The following is a 20,685-nucleotide window of genomic DNA, read 5'->3' as shown; positions in this document are numbered from 1 at the left end:
CATCTTGCTAGCAATATTTTGACAACTTCTCTTAAAATTAGAAGCTCTCTTTTGATCTATGTTTGTCACTTATTGCCCTGTTATCAGCTTCTTTGGTGATGACAATTGTCAAGAAGATGTGAGATATGTCATTAAGTTCTTATGAAATGTGGAGTTTTGTGTCTCATCAAAATTTCAAATTTTAAAGTAGGCAAGACCCCTTTTGTTTACGTATTGAGATGTGGCCTAGCAATTACTATGTGGCTTGGTATACAGAGGAATGGAATAAGATATAGATTCTGTTCCTTGGGTTTCACTGTATTTGGGGGCCTACTGGTGCCATTAGAGACAATAGGGGTTCAGTGGCCCTTCCCTGTTCCCAAGTAGGACAAGTCCCTTGGTCACTGATTTTATGTCTTCTCATAAGCATGTCTGACATGCCTGTGAAGTGTTCCACAGGTGGAATAAAATGACTGGACCAAGTCATCGCACATCTTTAAGACCATAATTTTGGCATCCGAGAAGAACTGGAACACAGGCCTCCAGACTCATGAGGATTAATATTCTTTTTATTACACCAATTTTCTTCTGACTATTCTTTATACCTGCATGTACAACACAAGAGCCTCTGTTTCTGTGCTGTCTAGTCTGCTGTGAATTATGATTACTAACATGAGACTTGTATACATGTCATAATCCCTCTCCAGGCCTCTGCTACAATCGTTCAATGACACTAGGTCGTGTGGATAGAGGAGTTCCTTGATGGGAGACTTTGTTCCTTTTTTCTCTGTTTCTCAGACAAGGTCTCAGGAGGAGGTCTCAAGTGATTCTTGAAGTACAACCATTTGTATTATTTATATTGCACTGGAGATAAATGTCTTTCAAGTACTTCAGAGAAGAGCACATTGTTAGGCTCCAGTTGAGCTTTGTAATCCCAGTGACAGTCAGAGGCGGGTGGCAGGGGAGGAAGATGTGGGAGGTGAAAGATGAAATGTTAACTATGAATTTTGTGGCTGTAGATATTTGGGACTTTTTGGTTTAATTTTTTTCATGTATTTTTATAACATATATATTTGTTATACGAAACATCAAAATTCGTGAGTACCTTATTCGTTAGGTTATTTGAGAAGTATTTTTGCATGAATATTTTATGTTGCTGAAAAAAAAAGTACATATTGTTATATTTGCATTTTTTTAAACTATAGTAAAATAATAAAAACATTCTATTAATATTACTGAGAATATTAATCAATCATTGCACTAGTGATGAGATCTTTGTTCCAGAGTTCATTAACATCATCAGATCTAGAAGAAGTCGTAAGTTACTTAGACAAACCAATGTAGTTAAGTGAGATAATTGAGAGCTCGAGACATTTAGTGACCTTGGGTTTTGTGAGTAATTAATTGCAAAATCCATCTAGCAGTCCCTGTTCTTGGCCTTCCAGGACAGTGCTCTTTTTTTTAAGAAAAGAATTAATGTGGAAGGAGAATCTGTGTCCAAAATTTGGTAGGCAAGGAATGATTTATGCAGTTAGGGTAGGAGTATCATGGAATGCTAGAAAGACCAGGGACTTTAGATTCAGGCCCAAAGTGAGGTTTGCTGCTTCTCAAGTGTGACCTTGGGCAAATAGCCTCTCTGTTTGCTTATTTTCAAAATGCAGATGATAAGAACCACTTTTGAGGGATATTGTGAAGATTTGTGATTGTTTTTAAAGGATCAAACATAGTGCCTGGTATATAATAGAAGCTTAATAAATGTAACTACCGTTAAAATTTATTATTTCTGATGTTAATAAAAATAAAATCTGTAAACAGTATTGCTTTATGAGTAGGCTTTCAGATAAATTGTGCTGAGCAATGTCAAATGAATAAATGCTTTATCCCCCCAGCTACCAAACAACCATTTTACCTTCTTTTGTGAATTTGTATCCTACTTTGTTTTTCTCAAACTTGTATTTTGGCAAAAGCTAAAATGTCTTTAATTATGAATATCATATTGAAATTTAAATTAGTATAACAGCTAGGACTAGAATTCATCCGTTTATAATTTATGAGAGGCAAAGGGAAAGGTGGAAAGGCAGTGAATTTGGTGTCAATAAAAGCTGAATTTAAGTATGAGTGAGATCTTCTAGTTACTGTTTGCATGATCTTGAGCAGGTCGCTTCACTTCTCAGCCTCTGTTCCTTAGTCTGAGAGAAGAGCAGTCACACCTGCTTCTCAAATTTGTAGTAAGGATTAAATTACATATTATATAAAGCCTCTCCCATTCCTGCAGGGCATTACAACACTTAATTTCCTTCCTTTTGCTCTACTAACCTTATGCTAATGAAAACTTGGAGAAACTTAACAGAAAAATTACTCTTCAAAAAGGCAAGCTAGAATGTTAAAACACGTTTGGAAGACCTGAGGATACACTCCTGCTATGAATATGCAGTATTCAAGGTAGTAAAGACCTCTTACCATGGAGGTTTTGCTCAGGTAGCACTTAGCAAAAATAGGAAATTCTTTACCTTTCCCATCTGGTGGATGAGATGCAATGATATAGTAATTAACCGTAATTTTTTTTTCATTTTACATGTGTAATACTATGTGAATGTGTTCTTAGGCTAAATGACATATGGCACAAATGGGAGGATAATGTGAAGAAGAATGGGTTTATAGAAATATATGCAGAATTGAGAATTCCATGGGAAGAGGAGCGTAACTCCCTTTATATCAATGTTGACTACACTTTCTGCAGTTCTTCCCCTCAAAGTGTCTGTGATTCTGATTCCTATAATTCCCCATTGGTCAGGCAGAAACATGATTCAAAGCAAAGACCTTAGTGTTCTACAAGCTGCTGAAAACTGCAACATATTATTAGGCTGTAATACAATATATGTAGTATCCAAAGCACAGAAAACTATGTATCCTCCCTGTATTCTGCACTGATCAAACCCACCAAGATTAGATTAGTTCTGGGCCACCGTTTAACAGCAGCAGTGCCACTGTGCCATGTAGCCAGAATAGAGAGGAGCAGGATGAGAAAAACGCTCTGGAAGCCATCTGATATGAGAAAGGGTCAAGCAGCCAGAGAACTTGGGAGGCAGGAGACAGGACCTAGGTCTGCCCCAGGGTGACTGTTATCAGTAGACCTCCTGCCTGAGGCTGACCCTCAGCTGCAGGGATCACCTTGCCATGGTGTTCCATGCACAGTAACACCCAGTTGCCTGTGTGTCCCTAGAGACTCAAGGGCAGGATTTCAGATGGTCCCAGGTTGGCAGGGCCAGGCCATTGGGAGAGACAGACATTTCTGGAGAGGTTCCCAAGCTTTGCACAATGATATTTGGGGCAAGGAAATTTGGGGGCCCTCATGCCCTGTAGGGTACTGAGCAGCATCTCTGACTTCTCCAGTACATGCCAGACACAACCAAAAAGTCTGAGGCGCTCGGGATGGGTGAGGGGTTACAAATCACCCTGGGTAAAAACCTCTGCTCCAAGGAAAATGAGCATCTTCAGACTACAAACAAATTTTCACAAACACAAAGAAAGAAACCACCATGAGAGGCAACAGAAACAACAGACTAGACATTTCAGATGTTGGAATTATCAGAATATAAAATCACTTTTATATGTGTAAGGAAATAAAAAAAACCCTTGAAAATATGAAAAAAAGTGGGGCTTGGAAGAATTTTCTTGAAAAACATGGTAGGGGAGATATCTGGAGCATCTGTGCTGAAAGGTGGTATGTGAAGTACAAAGAAACAGAAAATGTGTTGTATGGTTCTTGTCCTTAAAGGAATAAAGGAACGTTGGGTATCTACATACACACATAGAATAGCAGTGACCAAAATTGAATGATAGCCCTCACTGGTGAGGCTCAGTGGTCTGAGCTCCGGCTTGCAGACCGAAAGGCTGCTGGTTCAATTCCCTGTCAGGGCACATGCTCGGGTTGCAGGCCAAGCCTCCAGTTGGGGGCATGAGAGGGGCATCCGATCACTGTTGTTTCTCTCACACATCATGTTTCTCTAGTCTCTTTCTCCCTCCTTTCCCCTCTCTCTAAAAGCAAATAAGTAAAATCTTTTTAAAAAATGAATGATAAATTCAATATAAAAGTGTAAGTCAAGGGCTTTTGTGACTCACCAGAAGAAATCAGAAAATACTTCACTGAGGGGATAGTGTTTGGACAGGACACTATAAAGAATGGGAAGAGTTCAGATATTCAGAGGTTTCTGAGAAAATATTCCATGTGGAAAAGCAAATATAGAGTTATGAAAGCAATGTTATGTTCAAGATATCATTAAGTAAGAAGTGATATTAATGCAGACCTTAATATAAAAAATCAAACCCAGTAAAATTTCAGTTGCTTTTCAAAAATAGATTTTAAGGGCTGCCTTTGTTTTATTATCTATAATCACATGCTACAACATATCCTTATATAAAAGTCAATCTAAAAATTAAGAAGTGGTGAAATAATTAATTTTTCTGTATTTCAGACCCCTAAGTAAGAACAGAAAAAAAAAAAAGTAATATCTTCTAGGACGTGTTCAATAATTTCAACTAATTAAGTGCTGATCATGCCACAGTAGGGTAGTAAAAATAAAATGTTATCAAAGTTCAGTCCTGAAAATTTCCCACAACTTAAAATTGGCCATTCATTGAATAAATGACCCCATTAAAATAGGTAGCTTTTTCTTCATTGAAACTACTCACAGAGACCTACTAATCCTGTATCGGGATTACTAGAGAATGAATTTCTAAACCTGGTTAGAAGTGAGATGCTGACGATCTCTGCGTGAGGCTCAATGCAATCTACAGACATCCAGAAAGCAGAGTGAGAAGGCAGATTCATTTTCTTAAAGTATGGATGATCCATCCTTTCCAAAAATCAAGGTAGAGTCAGTTATCAGCATATTAATTTATTCAGAACTCAGTCCAGACATTTGCTTTATTAAGTCAAGAACACAATATAATTTAAGCTATTTTTTATACATAATGTGAGTTTTACTGGAAAAAAAAAAGGATACCTTTTAAAAAATAGAAATAAATTCTATTCAAATACTTCACATACTAAATTATTTCACACTAACTTAGCTATACCAGTTTTATTAGTGTCATTAGATATTAATTAAGACCAGAATGTTCTTGGATTCAATTAGATATTTGATTAACTGTTTTATATAAATATTTGGCAAATTACGACACCATTTCATATTTAGCATTTATATCTTGTACAGTTACATTACACCGAGTGAAGTTTAAGTCCATAAATACTGTAACCATTCACGATTAATTAGGCTATTTGCCTTGGTGTTTTGGAACTTAAGTCAAATAGTTTAATTTTCTTGATCAATCAAAGCTATGTGGAAAAGCAGAAATAATGTGCTTGTGAATCTAACATTCCTCTTTTTGTTTGTTTTCAGCTGCAGTATTAAAGTATGAGAACAACGTCATGAATATCAGGCAATTCAACTGTTCTCCTCATCCATACTGGCTTCCAAATTTCATGGATGTTTTCACTTGGTCTCTGCCATTTGTTGGGGAAAAAGGTGTGTTGTAAAATACCTGGAATACTTTTAATGAAGTGTGTAGGAAGGAGAGGAGACAGGAGCTATTTTACCATGAAACGCTTTAACCTAACCCAGCGATTTTCACCTGCTGCACCACAGGAATGTTTAGAACATGCAATACCTGACTGTTTAGTCATGGACACTGACCTCTTTTCCTTTATATTGTCAAATAAAAAATGACAGCAGCCAACACAATAATAGTCATCTGGTATGAACAAATTGATAAAAAATATATTTTTCTTATACCACAGAATTTAAGTAGTTAGTTTATATGTGCCATGAGATGAAAAAGATTGGAAATCACTGGCCTAACCAATAAAATTCACAAATTGCACCACAAGATATATGATTTGAAAGTGTCAATGAGTATCCTATTAACAGAATGCAATGAACAAATTAAGGGACAATAAAAGAAATAATATTAGGAGAATTAATATCACAGAATAATACAACTGAAAAATAACAGACATAATTTGTCTTCAAGTTGTAATAACTGCTCTTTTAATCTCTTTGTGTTATAATTTAAAAATACTATTTTATTTTACAAACTACTCATCAAATTAAAAGATTAGGATAGCAGTGCTTTCCTCACATTTCTATATTAGGAGTGATTGTTGTATAGCAGTGATTAATGACTACAGTATTTGGAAGCACTACATGTACAATAACAAAAAAATAGTTTATTAAAAATACAGCGGCCATAACTGTGTTACAAGATGAGACAAATTTATATTTAAAAAGTTGTCTATTAACTTGCCCCAGATTTCCAGAAGAACTGGTCTGCCTGCCTACCTTCCTTCCTGCTTTGTTTCATTTTTAAATTTTGACCTAAACCTCAGCAAAAGTTTGGGGAAGGGCCCACAGACACTGGGCATGCGCTTCTGGTTCAGGAGGCCTGAGGGTGATAGACTGGACCGTTCTTCATGCATCTTCTGACACGTGACATGGGAAGGTGAATGGCGTTGTCATACTGATAGGCGCTGGCACACGTTTCAGAAAAAGGGTGTTCTCTGAGAGGGTCACGGAGAAAAGCTACACATTTTCTGAAATATTTGTTTATGTATTAATATATGTAATATTTATTTTCCTACTGTATTTAGTATTTTTTTCTTTAAATGCATTTTTTAAAAATGACTAGGAAGTTACGAATTGTCAGGAAAGTTGTGCTTCCTTTGTATGTCAAAATATATCTAAAGTAAATTTTAATAGTCTCAGGTAAACGTTTGCCAGTACCATTCCATGTCACCCTCATGTTGCTCTGATCACATCACAGATGTTAGTGTCACCTGTTATATTCTCTGGAAACAGAAGCAGTGCACATCTGAAAACTACCACGCACCCTTTGAATACCCTTGAGTTGAGTTGTTTCCATTAGTTATTTGGGTTTTGAACATCTATGATAAAAGAACAGTAAATGTGTACATAATTCACTTTTGATTATTAAACTGAAGCTCTGGATTAATGTTGGCTCCACTGAAGTTTTACTCTTTATAATATATTTTCAATTCTAGAAGAACATTGATTTTAAAAAGTAGTTGTTGAAGAAACAACAGACAAGCTTCTTTTCACATTCGTGATAGTACCCAGCCTAATTTCTAAAAATGTTAAATGTAAATGCTATACACATTAGGGTAAAAGTGATGCAATAGTAATTTTTTGTGTACAGCACTTTTATATAATCTATTTACTCAACTAAATTTCTTATTAGACTTAACTAACCTTTATTTTTGAAGTACTTTTGATAATTAAATGTAACAATAGCTACATTAAAATACTCAGTTTTTTAATTAATATCCTCAAAATGACTTCAAATACATTAATCAATCAATCAAATTTTATTAAACACACACCTTATGCCTATCATTGTGCTGGGTTCTCTGTAGAATTGAAAAAATAAAAAATATATATAAAAAAGAGATCCAGCATTTACTTAGTCCCTGCTGAACAGAAGTCTATAACCTGGTCTAAATCTAGATCTTGTACAAATAAATATTCAAAAGTAACCTCCTTCATAGATTTATAGTATATTCATTTTCTCCTTCATAGATTTATAGCATATTTACATCCACATATTTGATTTGTCTGTTGTCTGGTGACCTATAGCTTGTAAACCTTATCACTAGACTTTGTAGGCATGAGCTAATAGCTTTATCATAGAGTCCACATAGAATCATAAAGCCTCTTAACTTTTATGGCCTGGATTTTATAGAAACTGCTTTGCAGGAGATTCTATATACAAACAAGGTGAGAAATGTTATTGCTAAGCCTGCTCATTAAAAATCCCAGAGTAATAATTAAGTTTACAATAGAAAATCTGGACTTTGTTTGTTTGTTTGTTTTCCCTTTAGTGACTGAGATGCTGGTAAATGTTCTCAACATCTGCTCAGATGATGAACTAGGGTCGGAAGAAGATGGATTTGATGGTAAGAGGCTTGAACATTTGTGCCAGATAAATTACATAGTGTCTCATAAATAACCCTATGAATGAATTTCTAAGATTTGGATTTTTTAAAACTTAAAACATGATTGAGATGAAAGAATATAATTTCTATTTGCTTTGAAAAAATTTAAGAAACAAAAACCATGAGAGAATTTTCTCATTATCCTGAAAACATTAAGTAGTGAACTATTTTAATAACCATTTTTTAGTACCTCACATTAATAAGTAACTTTTCTGGACTCCTTGATTTAAAAAAATATAATCCTTTATTTTTTTAACAAATGTGACCATTTACTGGGTAGCTTTTAATTAAAATGGCCTTTTAAGTGAGGTTGCTTCTGACAATTACTCAAATTTTGATGTCTGTTATAAAAGAGGATATTTATACATTGATATGCTGGTATTTACATCAGTCCCAATATTTTCTGTATCTAATAAGCAATGAATAAAATGTGAGGTTTTAAAATTATTGTTGTTTTATAAGATGCTGTTTATATTCAGTTACCTTAGAAAAGTATGCTTGCTCTGTAAAAGACAAAGATTGATGAGGTTAAAGGTGGAGAGAAAAATTACTCTGGTCCTCATAAAAGTAACCCAAAGTGAATGAAAAGTAGCTAAATGTAGTTAGAAGAGGGAAGTGCAAAACCACACTTTATTTTCATAAACATTTAATGAGTACCTATTCTGTGTGGTGCATTCAGAATTCCAAGATTCCTATGACCTGGTGAAATTGCAGTGAGACTGATACATAAACATCTAATACTAATAAAATGACACAAATTATAATAAAAGGTGAAGGTGGCAGGGGAAACAGATATTGTGGCTAGTTTAAATTGATAAAATCTTTACCTTTAAAAATTGCACTTACGTAAAGTGAAAAGAGAAAGTGGCCCTTTCTGAAAGTTATATCTGAACAGCATGATTTAATATTCACTTGAGTTTAATTCAGGTTACATCTATAACTGCAAAATACCTAACGCTGTTGGCAAAAAAGCAAAATAAAAGTGTTTGCTCACACATATAAATTTAGTCTGTATACTTAGGTAAATTTAAAGTAGTACGGTTATCCATACCAACTCATAATTTTACTCCTTCTATAACTTGTTGTCCTTACTTGTCTCCATATATTATTCTCTAGTCATGGATCACATTGCAAGGAGATGTACAATATAAGGAAGAAGAGAGAAAAAATATACAGACATTCAGACATACATATACACTTGTGCTAGGTTAGAATTACCTGAGGAATAGTCGTAAAAACTTGAGTAAATATATTTACAGGCATCCCCTGTATAACACAGTACTTTTATAACACGGTTTCGCTCCAACACGGTAGAGAATTAGGAAACCTCCCCATATAACACGGTACTTCTATAACATGGTTTCACTCTAACACTGTATGACTGTAGAAGATATCCAAGAATTGCTGGTAGAAGAAGAAAATGATGAAGCATTTTTAGTGGAAATGACACCTGGAATGTGCCAAGATAACTTAGGGGATGATAGCACTGATGAAAACGAAGATGTTAAACAGCTTGTTTTAAAAAGCATAAAGAAAGGCCTAGACTAGATGAACAGTTAGTCATATTTCTTCAATGAAGATCCTTGCACTGAAAGGAGCACAAAGTTTAAGAGAGAATTTCAAAAGTGCTTAGCACCGTATAATGGAATTTATAAGGATCTCTCAGCTAAAAGCAAGCAATCTAAAATAACAGATTTTTTGGAAAAAGAGCACAGAAATCAAGATAATGCTGAAGAAAGTTCAGAGGATGAGGATATCTTGTCAAAAAGAAAACACATTTGGTTAATGGGGTTTAGTAGTGATGACAAAGGAAACATTACTTATTTCATATTTGTATGTAATACTTTTGATTAAAGTTGCTTTAATAAAGATATTTCTCTTAATTATAAAAATATAGTTTTTTTTTTTAATTTTTGGAACCTAGCCCCCCCTTTTTGTACTAGTTCTTTGTTTCATGTAACACGGATTTATTTAACACTGCATTTGTTAGGAACCTAAAAACCGTGTTATACTGGGGTTACCTGTATATATTTTGGAATATTTAGGGGATCAGTCGATATTTTGTGCTTTACCAGATTCTAGATGTTTCATATGATATAACCACAGTTTGCTACTCTTAACTTTTCCATGGATACTAATGTCATTTAACAGATGAGACACTATTTTCATGATGGCAGAAACGTTTTTCTGAAAGGAAGGATACTAACCTGATGAAAGGAAAATCTTAAAAGTCAGCATTTTTCAATACATGCCTTTCTCTGTCTTCCTTTTATTCCTCAAAAAGAAAATTTAATTACCATTAATACGATACTTCTCTGTTAACAAATCTCTATTGTAGTTAAGTTCATTGGCCAATAATTAATATAAACAATATAATATCGGTATTGGCAGCCGTCCGTCTCGAGAGACGATGGTGTAGCTTCTTAAGAGTCTATCTGCACCGCCGAGAATGGCTGTGCAGTCCGACTCGGGAGTGACACGGTATCTGTCTCCTCCCGTGTTGAATCGACATCTTGCGATGACGCTGGAGTGTCCTCTCCAGTGAAGCTGAAGCTACAGAGCCTGGGCAGGGTGATATGGAGGGTCTGCTGTTGCCCATGCAGCAGACCCCCCCTCTCTTTGCAGTGAAGGGTCCAAGGGAAAGACGGAGTCAATACAGCTTGGCTTCAGGTGCGCCGCAGGAGTTGCCGGTGTTGACTACAACGTCAAACCGCCTTAGGGACTCCGGCTCCGGATTTTCTGTCGGGGTTTACTCCCTTAGCCTTTCCCCTGAAGAGGTATGCCGCAAGGCAGCGGAGGTTTTTTGGAGTCAGAGTTTTCCTTCTCTGATGTGCCCTGACTGGAAGATCGAACCAGCGACACTTAGCTCGCAGGCCGACGCTCAGTCCACTGAGCCAAACCAGCCTGCATCATACTGTATAGAATAAGTAGACCTGGAGAGGTTTGTAATTATACATTAATCTAGTTGCTCAGTAAACATGTATTGAGCATTGACTATGTGCCAGGTATTAGAGCCAAAAATGCCTGCACATTTGAACAGTACAGGTATTCCTACACAGCTAAATATTACCAAGAGTCACTGTTTACTTCATTTAAAGTGAGTTATTATTATCCACTTTCTCAGTCACTTACATGAAAGGATATGTTCTGTGACCTGCTTTTCTTTAAAATAATTAGTTCCAATCAGTGTGCTCTGCTCATCAGCATTTGCTTTTTAGCCTGTTAATTCCAATTATAGAAGTGAATGTCCTTTTCGAGGCATTTGGAAGAATTTTTTCTTTCTAAGCAGACCATTGAAATCTCACTCTGCCACATTTATTATATTTTTTTCAATCTTTAACTGGATCATATTATTTTTATTCTTTATTTTTGGTTATTATAGGATATTTTATTGGATTTTTTCTGTTATCATTTATCCCCCTTATGTCCCATACCCCACCGCAATCACCTCACTGCTGTCCGTGTCCATGAGTCCTTTTTCCTTTTTGCTCAATCCCTCCACCCCTAACCCCCGCCCCCTATAGCAATCATCCTGCTCTCTGCAGTTGTGCAGAGAAAAAGCTATGACCTCTAAATACAATCTTTAGCTTATATTTCATATATTATATATGCCCTCTTAGGGGAAAAAAAAAAAGAACTCAAAAATATTAACTAAAAATATGTTTAACTTAGGATATATTACATTTCAGAGTAAGCAACCAGTAATGTTCTTTAGTACTTTATTAAATATGGCACAAAAACTATACAAAGGTGCTTAAAGAACAACTTGTAAAACTCCCCAGAACTCTTTGACTGTCTCTGGAACTACAGTTTATTGAAAATTCTTTTCCTTTTCTTGATAATGTTATTTTCAACCTTAGGATCATATCCAGTCCTCTCATCTGGCCCCTCCTGCATGCAGCCTGCAAAGTCTGCTCTCTGAGGGCCGGCCCTGTGTTCTGCCTATCAGGTTCCTGTGCTTATTGGCTATAGAGGTGAAAACAAATCAAGACAGCAAAGGGCTTAATTAAAGCTTTCCTTAAATTGCTTTATATTTTAAGGGTGGCTGGGTGGGGGGATCTCTTTATGAGTCATTTGTGTGTAGCCCTTGTCAATATTTTGCTGCATATCCAAGGTCAGCTGAAAAGTCAAATGTAGTAAGGTGTCTTTACAATCCATAACTTAAATTTTTATCTTAGGTTGAATTCTTAGTGTCTATAACCAGTAGAAAACAGGGGTTCTTATCATTTCCTTGAGAAATGAAAGGTGTGGGATTAATTTTGCTGCTTTTCCTTCAGGTTCTGTCAGCTCTTTTACCATTGAATGATGATGGCAATGGCTAACGTGTTAGCCGTCATTCTGCCATTTATATGTGTTAACTCTACTCATTTTACCTTTTTGACAAAAACATTTTATAAAAATTTATAATTATTACCTGTCATAATTATAAATTATGATTCATATTGTCTGTAATCCTCAAAACAACCTGTTGATATGGGTACCGTGATTATCCCTATTTTACTTATCAAGTGATCAGGGTTTGGCAAGGTGAAATCAAGCCTAAAGTCACATAGCTAGTGAAATAAGAGAGCCTGGATTCAAACTGTCTGCCTGATTCTCAGACTTTTGAGTCTTCACCACCTGTGAGTATAGTGTTTGAAATATTTTTCTTTGAAACAGCCTGATGCTATTTTTTCTTTAACAAAACAACATTCATAACTAAACATAATCTGTTTTAGTTTGTTCTGATAAATATACTGTAAAATAAAGAAATCGAAATTTTGCATTATTTTTTGGCACTGAAAGTCAAATAAGCTGCAGATAGAACAGTTTCATTCTATTCCTTTAACCATGGTTTACTCCGAGAAATTATGGTTATGTTTCATGATGTTAAAATTTTTGTCGTTGGAGCCGGTAAGAGGTCCACTGGCTTACCTAGGCTTCTGCTGGGTAGAAACCACGTCTTGAATCTCTCCTGCTCAGCTTCTGCCTTACAAAATAAAGGAATTTGATAGCCTATCCAGAAAAAGTTTGCTGTTTTCAATTGTTCTGTGGTTCTTTTATGTTGAAAATAAAATACGAAACTTCTATTATCTTGTAAAGTCTTGAAGTGGTTTAATGCCAATGCATGTCTTTTGAAGATCTAATTTATATGTATTGGGGTCTTTGTTTCTTGTTTTCACTTCTGATTTTGGATGATAATATGATAACCTGGTTTCAATTTGGGGTTGGTATTTGCCAGAACGTTTAGAGGGACCAAATCCAAGTATATGTATCCCATTTGGTAGTTGAATCTCATTAATAAAAAGGACTTATTTTAGACCCAGGATTAGTAAGTGACCCCAAGCCAGGTTGAGGGGAGGGAGGGCTGACAGAAATCATGCAATTTGCATCACAAAGGCTTCTTTAAAGTTTATTATAATAAGGAAGTCAGGAGTACCAGTAAGCATTAAAAACCTAATGACAGTTTCATGAGTTACAAATATTTATTTGGAACTTTTTTTTAGGTCCTAAGATCTTAGACCCTGAGATCACTTTTTTGTTTGTATATACAAATTATATTTAAGGCTATGATATGTGATAAGTCTGGCAAAAGACTTGCAGAGGTGAAACTGAAATCCTTTAGAATAAGAAATAACAATATAATAAAACAAATACATTTCCAGCCAAATATAGTTTCAGGCTCTACTAGAAAGACTAGCACTAAGTTAAAATTTATGTCTCTTGCTTTCATCTAAAGAGCAAACCACATGGTGGAACTCTCATCCTTTATCCACATTTTTGCCTTATCCTAATGTTAACCACAGGCAAGTCACTGAATATGGGATCAGAGCAGTTCTTTGCATGCCTTTAAGAAACCATTAAAATTGTATATGAGAAAATTATCTTTCATCATCTGCTTTGAATTGTTAGATGATTCTTTATATTTAATATCACGGGTTCCAGACTGTCTCTCCACTTCTTTCTATCTAGCTTTAAAAACTTATGCAGAAATCTTATGCAGAAGTTCAAAGTTGGGAATTGGTGGGACTAGCACAGCATCTTATTGGTCCTTGAGGAGCACTTCTATGAAGAGGGTTTGGTCATGTCCTTTTCTATCAAAACTGTTTGTCTTTGCCATGTTGAATGTTTGAGATGAATTTCATATTAAAACTTCTCTGCTTTGTGCATCTGGCAGCACACATACTTAGAGCCATTAGCTTAGCGTTCTTGTGGCCATTATTATTGTCCTTTTTGAGTGAATTATTCCAGCATTCTATATTTCAGGTTCCCAGTCTGGGAAAAAAAAATTGTATGTCCAATAACAACATTTGGGGAGAAAACAGCAAACTTTACTATTTAAAAAAATAGAATTATATAGACATACAAAAAAAAAAAAAAAAAGAGCTTGGAGGAGCAGAGTGGCAATAGGATTCTTGTTTTGTCAACACTGAGGTATAACCCACAGTTGGTAAGCAGAGGAGTAACCTAATAAAAGCAGTATTTGAAAAAAGCAAATTTTTTTTCTAAGCTTAGAAAAATGCTTGGAAAAGGAACCAAGGATAAGTGGGATATAATTTAGGAACTTAAGTATCTGAAAGTTGAGGTGATTAGATCTGAACAATGATAGTGTTAAGAATAAAAAAAAGGCAGGGGGGCTATTCCAGAGAGCTGTTCAAGGACTTACCAGCTACAGCATCAGTGGGGCAAAGGAAACAAAAGTTGATTTGGATGGTTCAGCCTTGGTGCCTCAGAGGATAAGAACATTTATGGAAAGGCTCCTAAGTTGCAGGAGAGATGAATTCAGTCACAGAGGAGAGTTTGAGTGAAAGTGACATATATAACTCTGGAAATGTTCAAGCAGGATTTGGAAATGGAGTCCTGGAAATGGGGAACAAAATCTAGGCTTGTGACAGAGGCTTGGAATTAAAAGCTGCAATTGAGTCTATCAAGAATGAAAGAGGACTGATCCCTAAGGTTGGTTCATCCTTCTTGATGAAGCTGGAGAAGAAAGATAAACAACTGAAGGAGAAAGGAGCGATCAGGGAGAAAGCATAAGAACTAGGATTAGTGTAAGTAAGTTCAGGCAGCAGCTGTTTAAAAATATATGCACCAAATGCAGAAAAATACTGTAAGATATAAGTCTGACAAGAAAATAAAATACTAGGCTATAACTTTGTCAGATATCAGATTATTGAAAAGAGGCAAATAGCAATATTATTTTATTTTTATAATAGCTAAAAAAAAATTTTTGAAATCATTAAAAAAGGCCAAAAAATTTAGAATATTTCAATTTTATTTTTATTTGTTATAAAGATTTTATTTATTTATTTTTAGAGAGAAGGAAAGGGAGAGAGAAAAATCAATGTGTGGTTGCCTCTCGCAGGCCGCCAACTGGGGATCTGGCCCACAACCTAGACATGTGCCCTGACTGGGAATCGAACCAGCAACCTTTTGGTTTTAGTTCGGCACTCAATCCACTTAGCCACACCAGCCAGGGCTAGAATATTTCAATTTTAATATTGTGTTATATTTCTATTTTATTTTATATATTTATATTTCTATATAAAAATACTTATGTATGGAATGTCTTTTTCTGTGTATTCAATGGCAACACACACATGGTCTCTGCCTTTATTGAACTGAAAATGTAGTGCAGGATGAAACTGGCTTTAAATATGCTAGTCTCACAGAGGGTTTAAAGGGTCAGGGAGAGGCCATGAATTGGGATGAAATATTTGATAACTAAAGGAGGACACATAGAGGACATCATTTTTGTCCTCTTCAACTATCAACAAGGAAAAGAAAAGCATTTTTATGTGTTTTACTGCTGTTGGAACTATGTCCGTGTGAGAAATTCATATAATTTTTCCAGTAAGTTATATACAAAAATGGGTATCCATTTACCAATTTTAAATTCTTTTTATAAAAACTGAACTTTCATGATATAATTCAAGAAGGGAAGAGGAAGACATTTATAAAAACAAAGAGTATTCAGTATTTTGTCAAAGGCTTTGTATTTTGCTCTTCAGCTCTTGTTAATTAACTTGAGGTTTATTGTTGATCTTTTTTCAATTATTTAATACTTGAGTGTATAATTTAGAAGATAAATCATTTTTTGTCACTGTAAATGTACTGTTTGTACCCTGTACTCTTTATAGTACAGGTAACTGCTTTTTTTCATCATTGTTAGCTATGAAAAGGAAACAAATTTGATTATCCAGTATATGTTTAAAACTGAAACATTTAAAATGCATGGGCATGTACTAGGTAGTAGAGTAAACATTCCCATCATATTTATGGCTATTGATGGTTTGTTTGAAGCCTTGACATACAAAAAGGTGCCTTGTGTTTTTTATTCATACTGTAATCAGTATCATCAAATCTGGCTTATCATATTTGATTACAATAATTAAAATCCTTTTAAGTTGCTAATTTAAATGATACAGTAACACAGACATACTACTTTCTCTTCATATTATACTGCCATGATTTTGCATGAATGTGTTTTTTATTACCTGGCATAATTTTCACATTGCATTTAAGTATAGACTTTGTAGAACAAAGTGAAAGTTAAAAACCAGCCATATCCCTGTTATACCTAATTGGTTGATAATGGGATAATGTTCACCATTGGCTAGAATATTATGCTCACAGTAAAATAATACTCTAGAAAATACTTCAGATTTATATTATATCCTGAGATATGTGTATTATGCACGTATACAATATTTTTACACAGCTTTAAAAACCATTGATATTTGTAGCACTTAAGCCTTCCATCAACTCATGGTGACACTGGCCAACTTACACTAAACATTAGCTATTGCATATCTAAGCATACACTTCAATTAAATGTATTTATACAATTTATTGGAGAAGGAAATCTGTGTTACAAAGTAAGAAGGGAAATAAGCATGCACTCTATAAACCTTAATGTACAAGGTCTGTCCCAAAGATCTCCAGCTATGTAATATGAAAAAGAGACATGTATTGAAGAAGATACAAGAAACATTGTACATAGGACAATGATGCCTCATTCCCTTCAAAGTAAGCACCTTGGGACCTCACACAGTTCTCCCAATCACGATCAGCTGCCCTGCTGTATTTTTCTGAATCTCATCAAAGGTCTGAAATCTCATCCCTTTCAAAGGTGATTTTAGTTTTGGGAAAAGCCAGAAGTCACAGGGCACCAAATCAGGGGGCGGGGGTTAACCTGCGTGGTTTGACATTTTGCTGATAAAACTCTGCACAAGACATGATGCGTGAGTGGATGTGTTGTTGTGATGAAACTGCCAATCACCAGTAGCCCATAGCTGCAGCCTTCTGAATCATCCGAATAGTTTCCATGGAGGAATGCTCAAGCTTAACACAGTCTGATACAGATCTGTTGCTGTACTCGCTCATTTTGAATGTACTGTTCACACAGTACACATGCTCACTCAACAACGCCTACTATCCCCCACTGACTAGTACAGTGAAGTCATCATTGTTCACACATGCGCATTCCAGTTCACTCTCCTCAGCTGCCAGGTTACATCGATGTTCCACAAATTGTTCTCATTGTATTAATAATGGCTGGACTTTTTTCAGACAGACCTCATATCCTCTATTTGAAAGGTATTGAAGTAGAGAACTTTTTTCTTTAATAAAGGCAGAGATTTTGTGGATATGTGTGTCTCCATATCTTAGAAAATCATTACTACTCACCAGCAAGGTCGAGGTTGTTGTGAAAAAGTCATTCTTCCCTGTGGGAACTGTAGTAGGTAGTGTGTCAGCTTACTGAAAATTGATACCATAAGAAAAGAAGATATATTTTTCTTGTGTTTTTGGCAAAGCTTTCATGATTCTCTTTATACTAACACATTTTATAGGGCCGGGTTCTCAACCTGAAGATTGTACTTATATGAGAATAAATAGTAGTTGATTCAACAGCTTCAGACAGATTTAGTGTTACGAGTCCAAACTTTGTAAAGCATCCCTTTTAGTAGAGCTGTTTGATCTCTGATGGCAGATTTAAAGGTATATAGAAAAGTTTAATAAATGCTCAGAAAAAACCGAATTTTAAAATATTTTTATGAGTTGGTCTATCTTCACCCCTTTAAAAATGTTTTATTCTTTTGTCATTACTCTTAGTTCATAAGAAGCTATAAAACTCTTCTATCATTTTTTCCTAGAACTTCATAGAAATTTTTATTCTGTTTGGTCAGCCCGTCTTTTGGGGTAGTCTATTTTTTTCTCAAAACCAGCATCATTCTGGCTGCTAGCCTTCTCCCCAGTGAATTTGCCATCATCGGAGTCCAGCGTGGTGGCCTGACTGGCACAAAACACAGATGAGGCCCCATTTTAGGCAGCTTTTTAGTAATGAAGTTCACACGATCAATCTTTTAATTTATAGTAAGAAATGTAACTGTTAGTAGGATTGGAAAATTCTTTTCTGCACAATTATTTTCTTTTTCTTAATAATAGCAAACATGTTTGAGTATGTACCACGTACCCAAGGTCTGTGCTATGCACTTGAGTAGGTAGCACAGTACCCGGCATGTGTGTTTGTTGAATGTTGAGAATGAATGAACATATTACTTGTTTCATTCTTCCACCCATGTATGAAGTCACTCAGCCTGCTACTGTAATGAATCCTGGCTCTGATCACCATTTTCCAGCAGATGACCTTAGGCAAACAACTAACCTTTTCTGTTTCTTAGAATCATCCTAAGTGATGTTAAAATCTCATGACCTGGGAACCACCCTGCCTCTTCAAGTTGCCTGTGCACTGGTCATTGGCCAGAACCTAATGCTCATTTCTCTGTTTTTCCTTCTTGGACAAAACCTCGCTGCTCCCCCCCATGGAATGACAGAACACACAGCCTAAGTCTTGAACAGCAGCATAAGAGCTTTGAGTGACTTTGTTTCAGATAAGCTCAGTACCTGCCAGTGCCTCAGCCAACTTCTGTCAGATGAAGGAGTTGCATTAATTCTTTAATTCTGCTTCTATATTGTGCTATTAAATGATGCTCAATTAACTTTCTATCTGGGGTATAATACTTGGGACAGTCAAACAGTATTCTATGATATTAGTTCATTTTTCCCTTTGCTTTTTATATTTTCAGAGATAACATTAAAATATTCTAGCATTTGATCAATTTATAAATATGGGTCCAGAATTAAGTTCTAGTCTTAGTGCATTTTTCTAGCACTTAGCATGCATGCACAATTAGGTACTTAATAAATAGCTTTTTAACTGTTATAGCCTCATTTATATCCAGAATAATTCTTGATAGATTATACATTCAGGTATTATGATTGTTTCTCTTTTAGACAAAAAAAATCTACATTATTCACTTGACATTTGTTATTTCATTTCATTTTGCTTTTCTCTTGTCACTTTATAAAACTGATGTGTTTCTATCATGAAAAGAGGTTCATTAAAGTAGAATTTTACTTGCTATTCACTTCTTTGGTGAATATAATAAATTGAAGAAGCTTGTGTAAGGCATAGCCTGACAATGTGATAGTTTCTTGCAAAATCAACAGAAGCTTTCTATCTACATTCAAGTCTTTAATTTCCATCCAAGTTAGAATTATGCTTATAGCCAATTTCTGCAACTCTACTGAGAAGTCACTGAATAGATCAAACAGTGTCTGGAAGAACAGAAGTCCATGGAATCAATTAGAGCTTGTAAACAAAAGTAACTTTTAACTAAGAAGAAACATAATCAAATAATGACGGGTATTTCACATTTGTAAGTAGTCTGTACATTTTTGAGACTTCTCTCCAAAGAATTATGTCTTGTGACAAGAGAAGTGGAAAAAGACAGAGTCTAGCCTAATACTTGAAAAAACATAGCCTTCCTTAAAGTCCATTACTCAGGAGAGACTTAAAAATATATATGTATTAGGTCAGGAAAAGGAAAGACAAAAAAAGATAAGTTTAGGGATTATATAGCACATGGTTTGGCCCTGTAGTTTTATAAGGGCCAATTTGGAATATACATTCTCGAATATATACATATATATGTGTGTGTGTGTGTGTGTGTGTGTGTGCATATATATATAAACTTTGAAGGATCTTATGTTGCTTTCAAAATGGAATATAAGACAGAATAGCTTTATGCCAAACATCACACCATTGCAGGTTTTATTACATGATGAGATTTCAGTTGAGCTGAGAAACATATGGAAGAAATTCAGAATAGTATGTGGTTTGCAGTGATTTGGAGTGCATGGCCATTATTTCACCATTTTATCACTTGTGGATGTATAGTAGAGTTAGAATCAAAATTAGAAAGGTATTCCAAGTTTTAGTTTGTAATCTTCAAAAAGATTAATTTTTACAATATTTAAATTTGTTTTTATTTTGTTATGGTGAAGGTATTTCCCTCTGCCTGATAGAACAACTTATGTAAGCCTGCATACAGCTATTTTGTGAGGAGCAGCACCTAACAATATCTTTGGACTAAATTTTAACCAACACTGGCCCTAAGTGGATGAACGTTGCAGATTCCCCAAGTTATGGCTAATCAAGGAGATCTTTCAACAACTACGAGCTCTAGTAACTGAGTAATCTAATTGTTAATAAAGCAGCATTCGCACACTAGAATATCTGTATTAGTGGGGTTACCCAAACACATTTCAAGAGGTGTTTTAAGGGAATCAGTTTTTACATTCTCAGCTTCCTTTTGTCCTCTTGCCTCAAAGTGACCATGGGAACTCACCTGAGCTGCAGGCTACAGGCC

At 35.3% G+C, this 20,685-nt stretch overlaps 1 protein-coding gene across 2 annotated transcripts in view; it reads left to right on the top strand.

The window, feature by feature from the left end:
- PPP3CA (protein phosphatase 3 catalytic subunit alpha) overlaps nucleotides 1-20,685 on the top strand; it is a 323,757-nt gene that overhangs the window by 280,388 nt on the left and 22,684 nt on the right. For both annotated transcript variants that reach the window (XM_090266340.1, XM_090266341.1), the window contains exons 9-10: nucleotides 5,382-5,507; nucleotides 7,877-7,951. In XM_090266340.1, the coding sequence (XP_090122466.1) occupies nucleotides 5,382-5,507; nucleotides 7,877-7,951 (201 nt within the window). The remainder of the gene's footprint in view (nucleotides 1-5,381; nucleotides 5,508-7,876; nucleotides 7,952-20,685) is intronic.

This window comes from Furipterus horrens, unplaced genomic scaffold (genome assembly GCF_987537825.1).
Source record: "Furipterus horrens unplaced genomic scaffold, mFurHor1.1.pri manual_scaffold_2, whole genome shotgun sequence".
Lineage (NCBI taxonomy): Eukaryota > Metazoa > Chordata > Mammalia > Chiroptera > Furipteridae > Furipterus > Furipterus horrens.
Note: the sequence above shows the minus strand (reverse complement) of the source record. Positions and strands in the feature narration are given on the sequence as shown.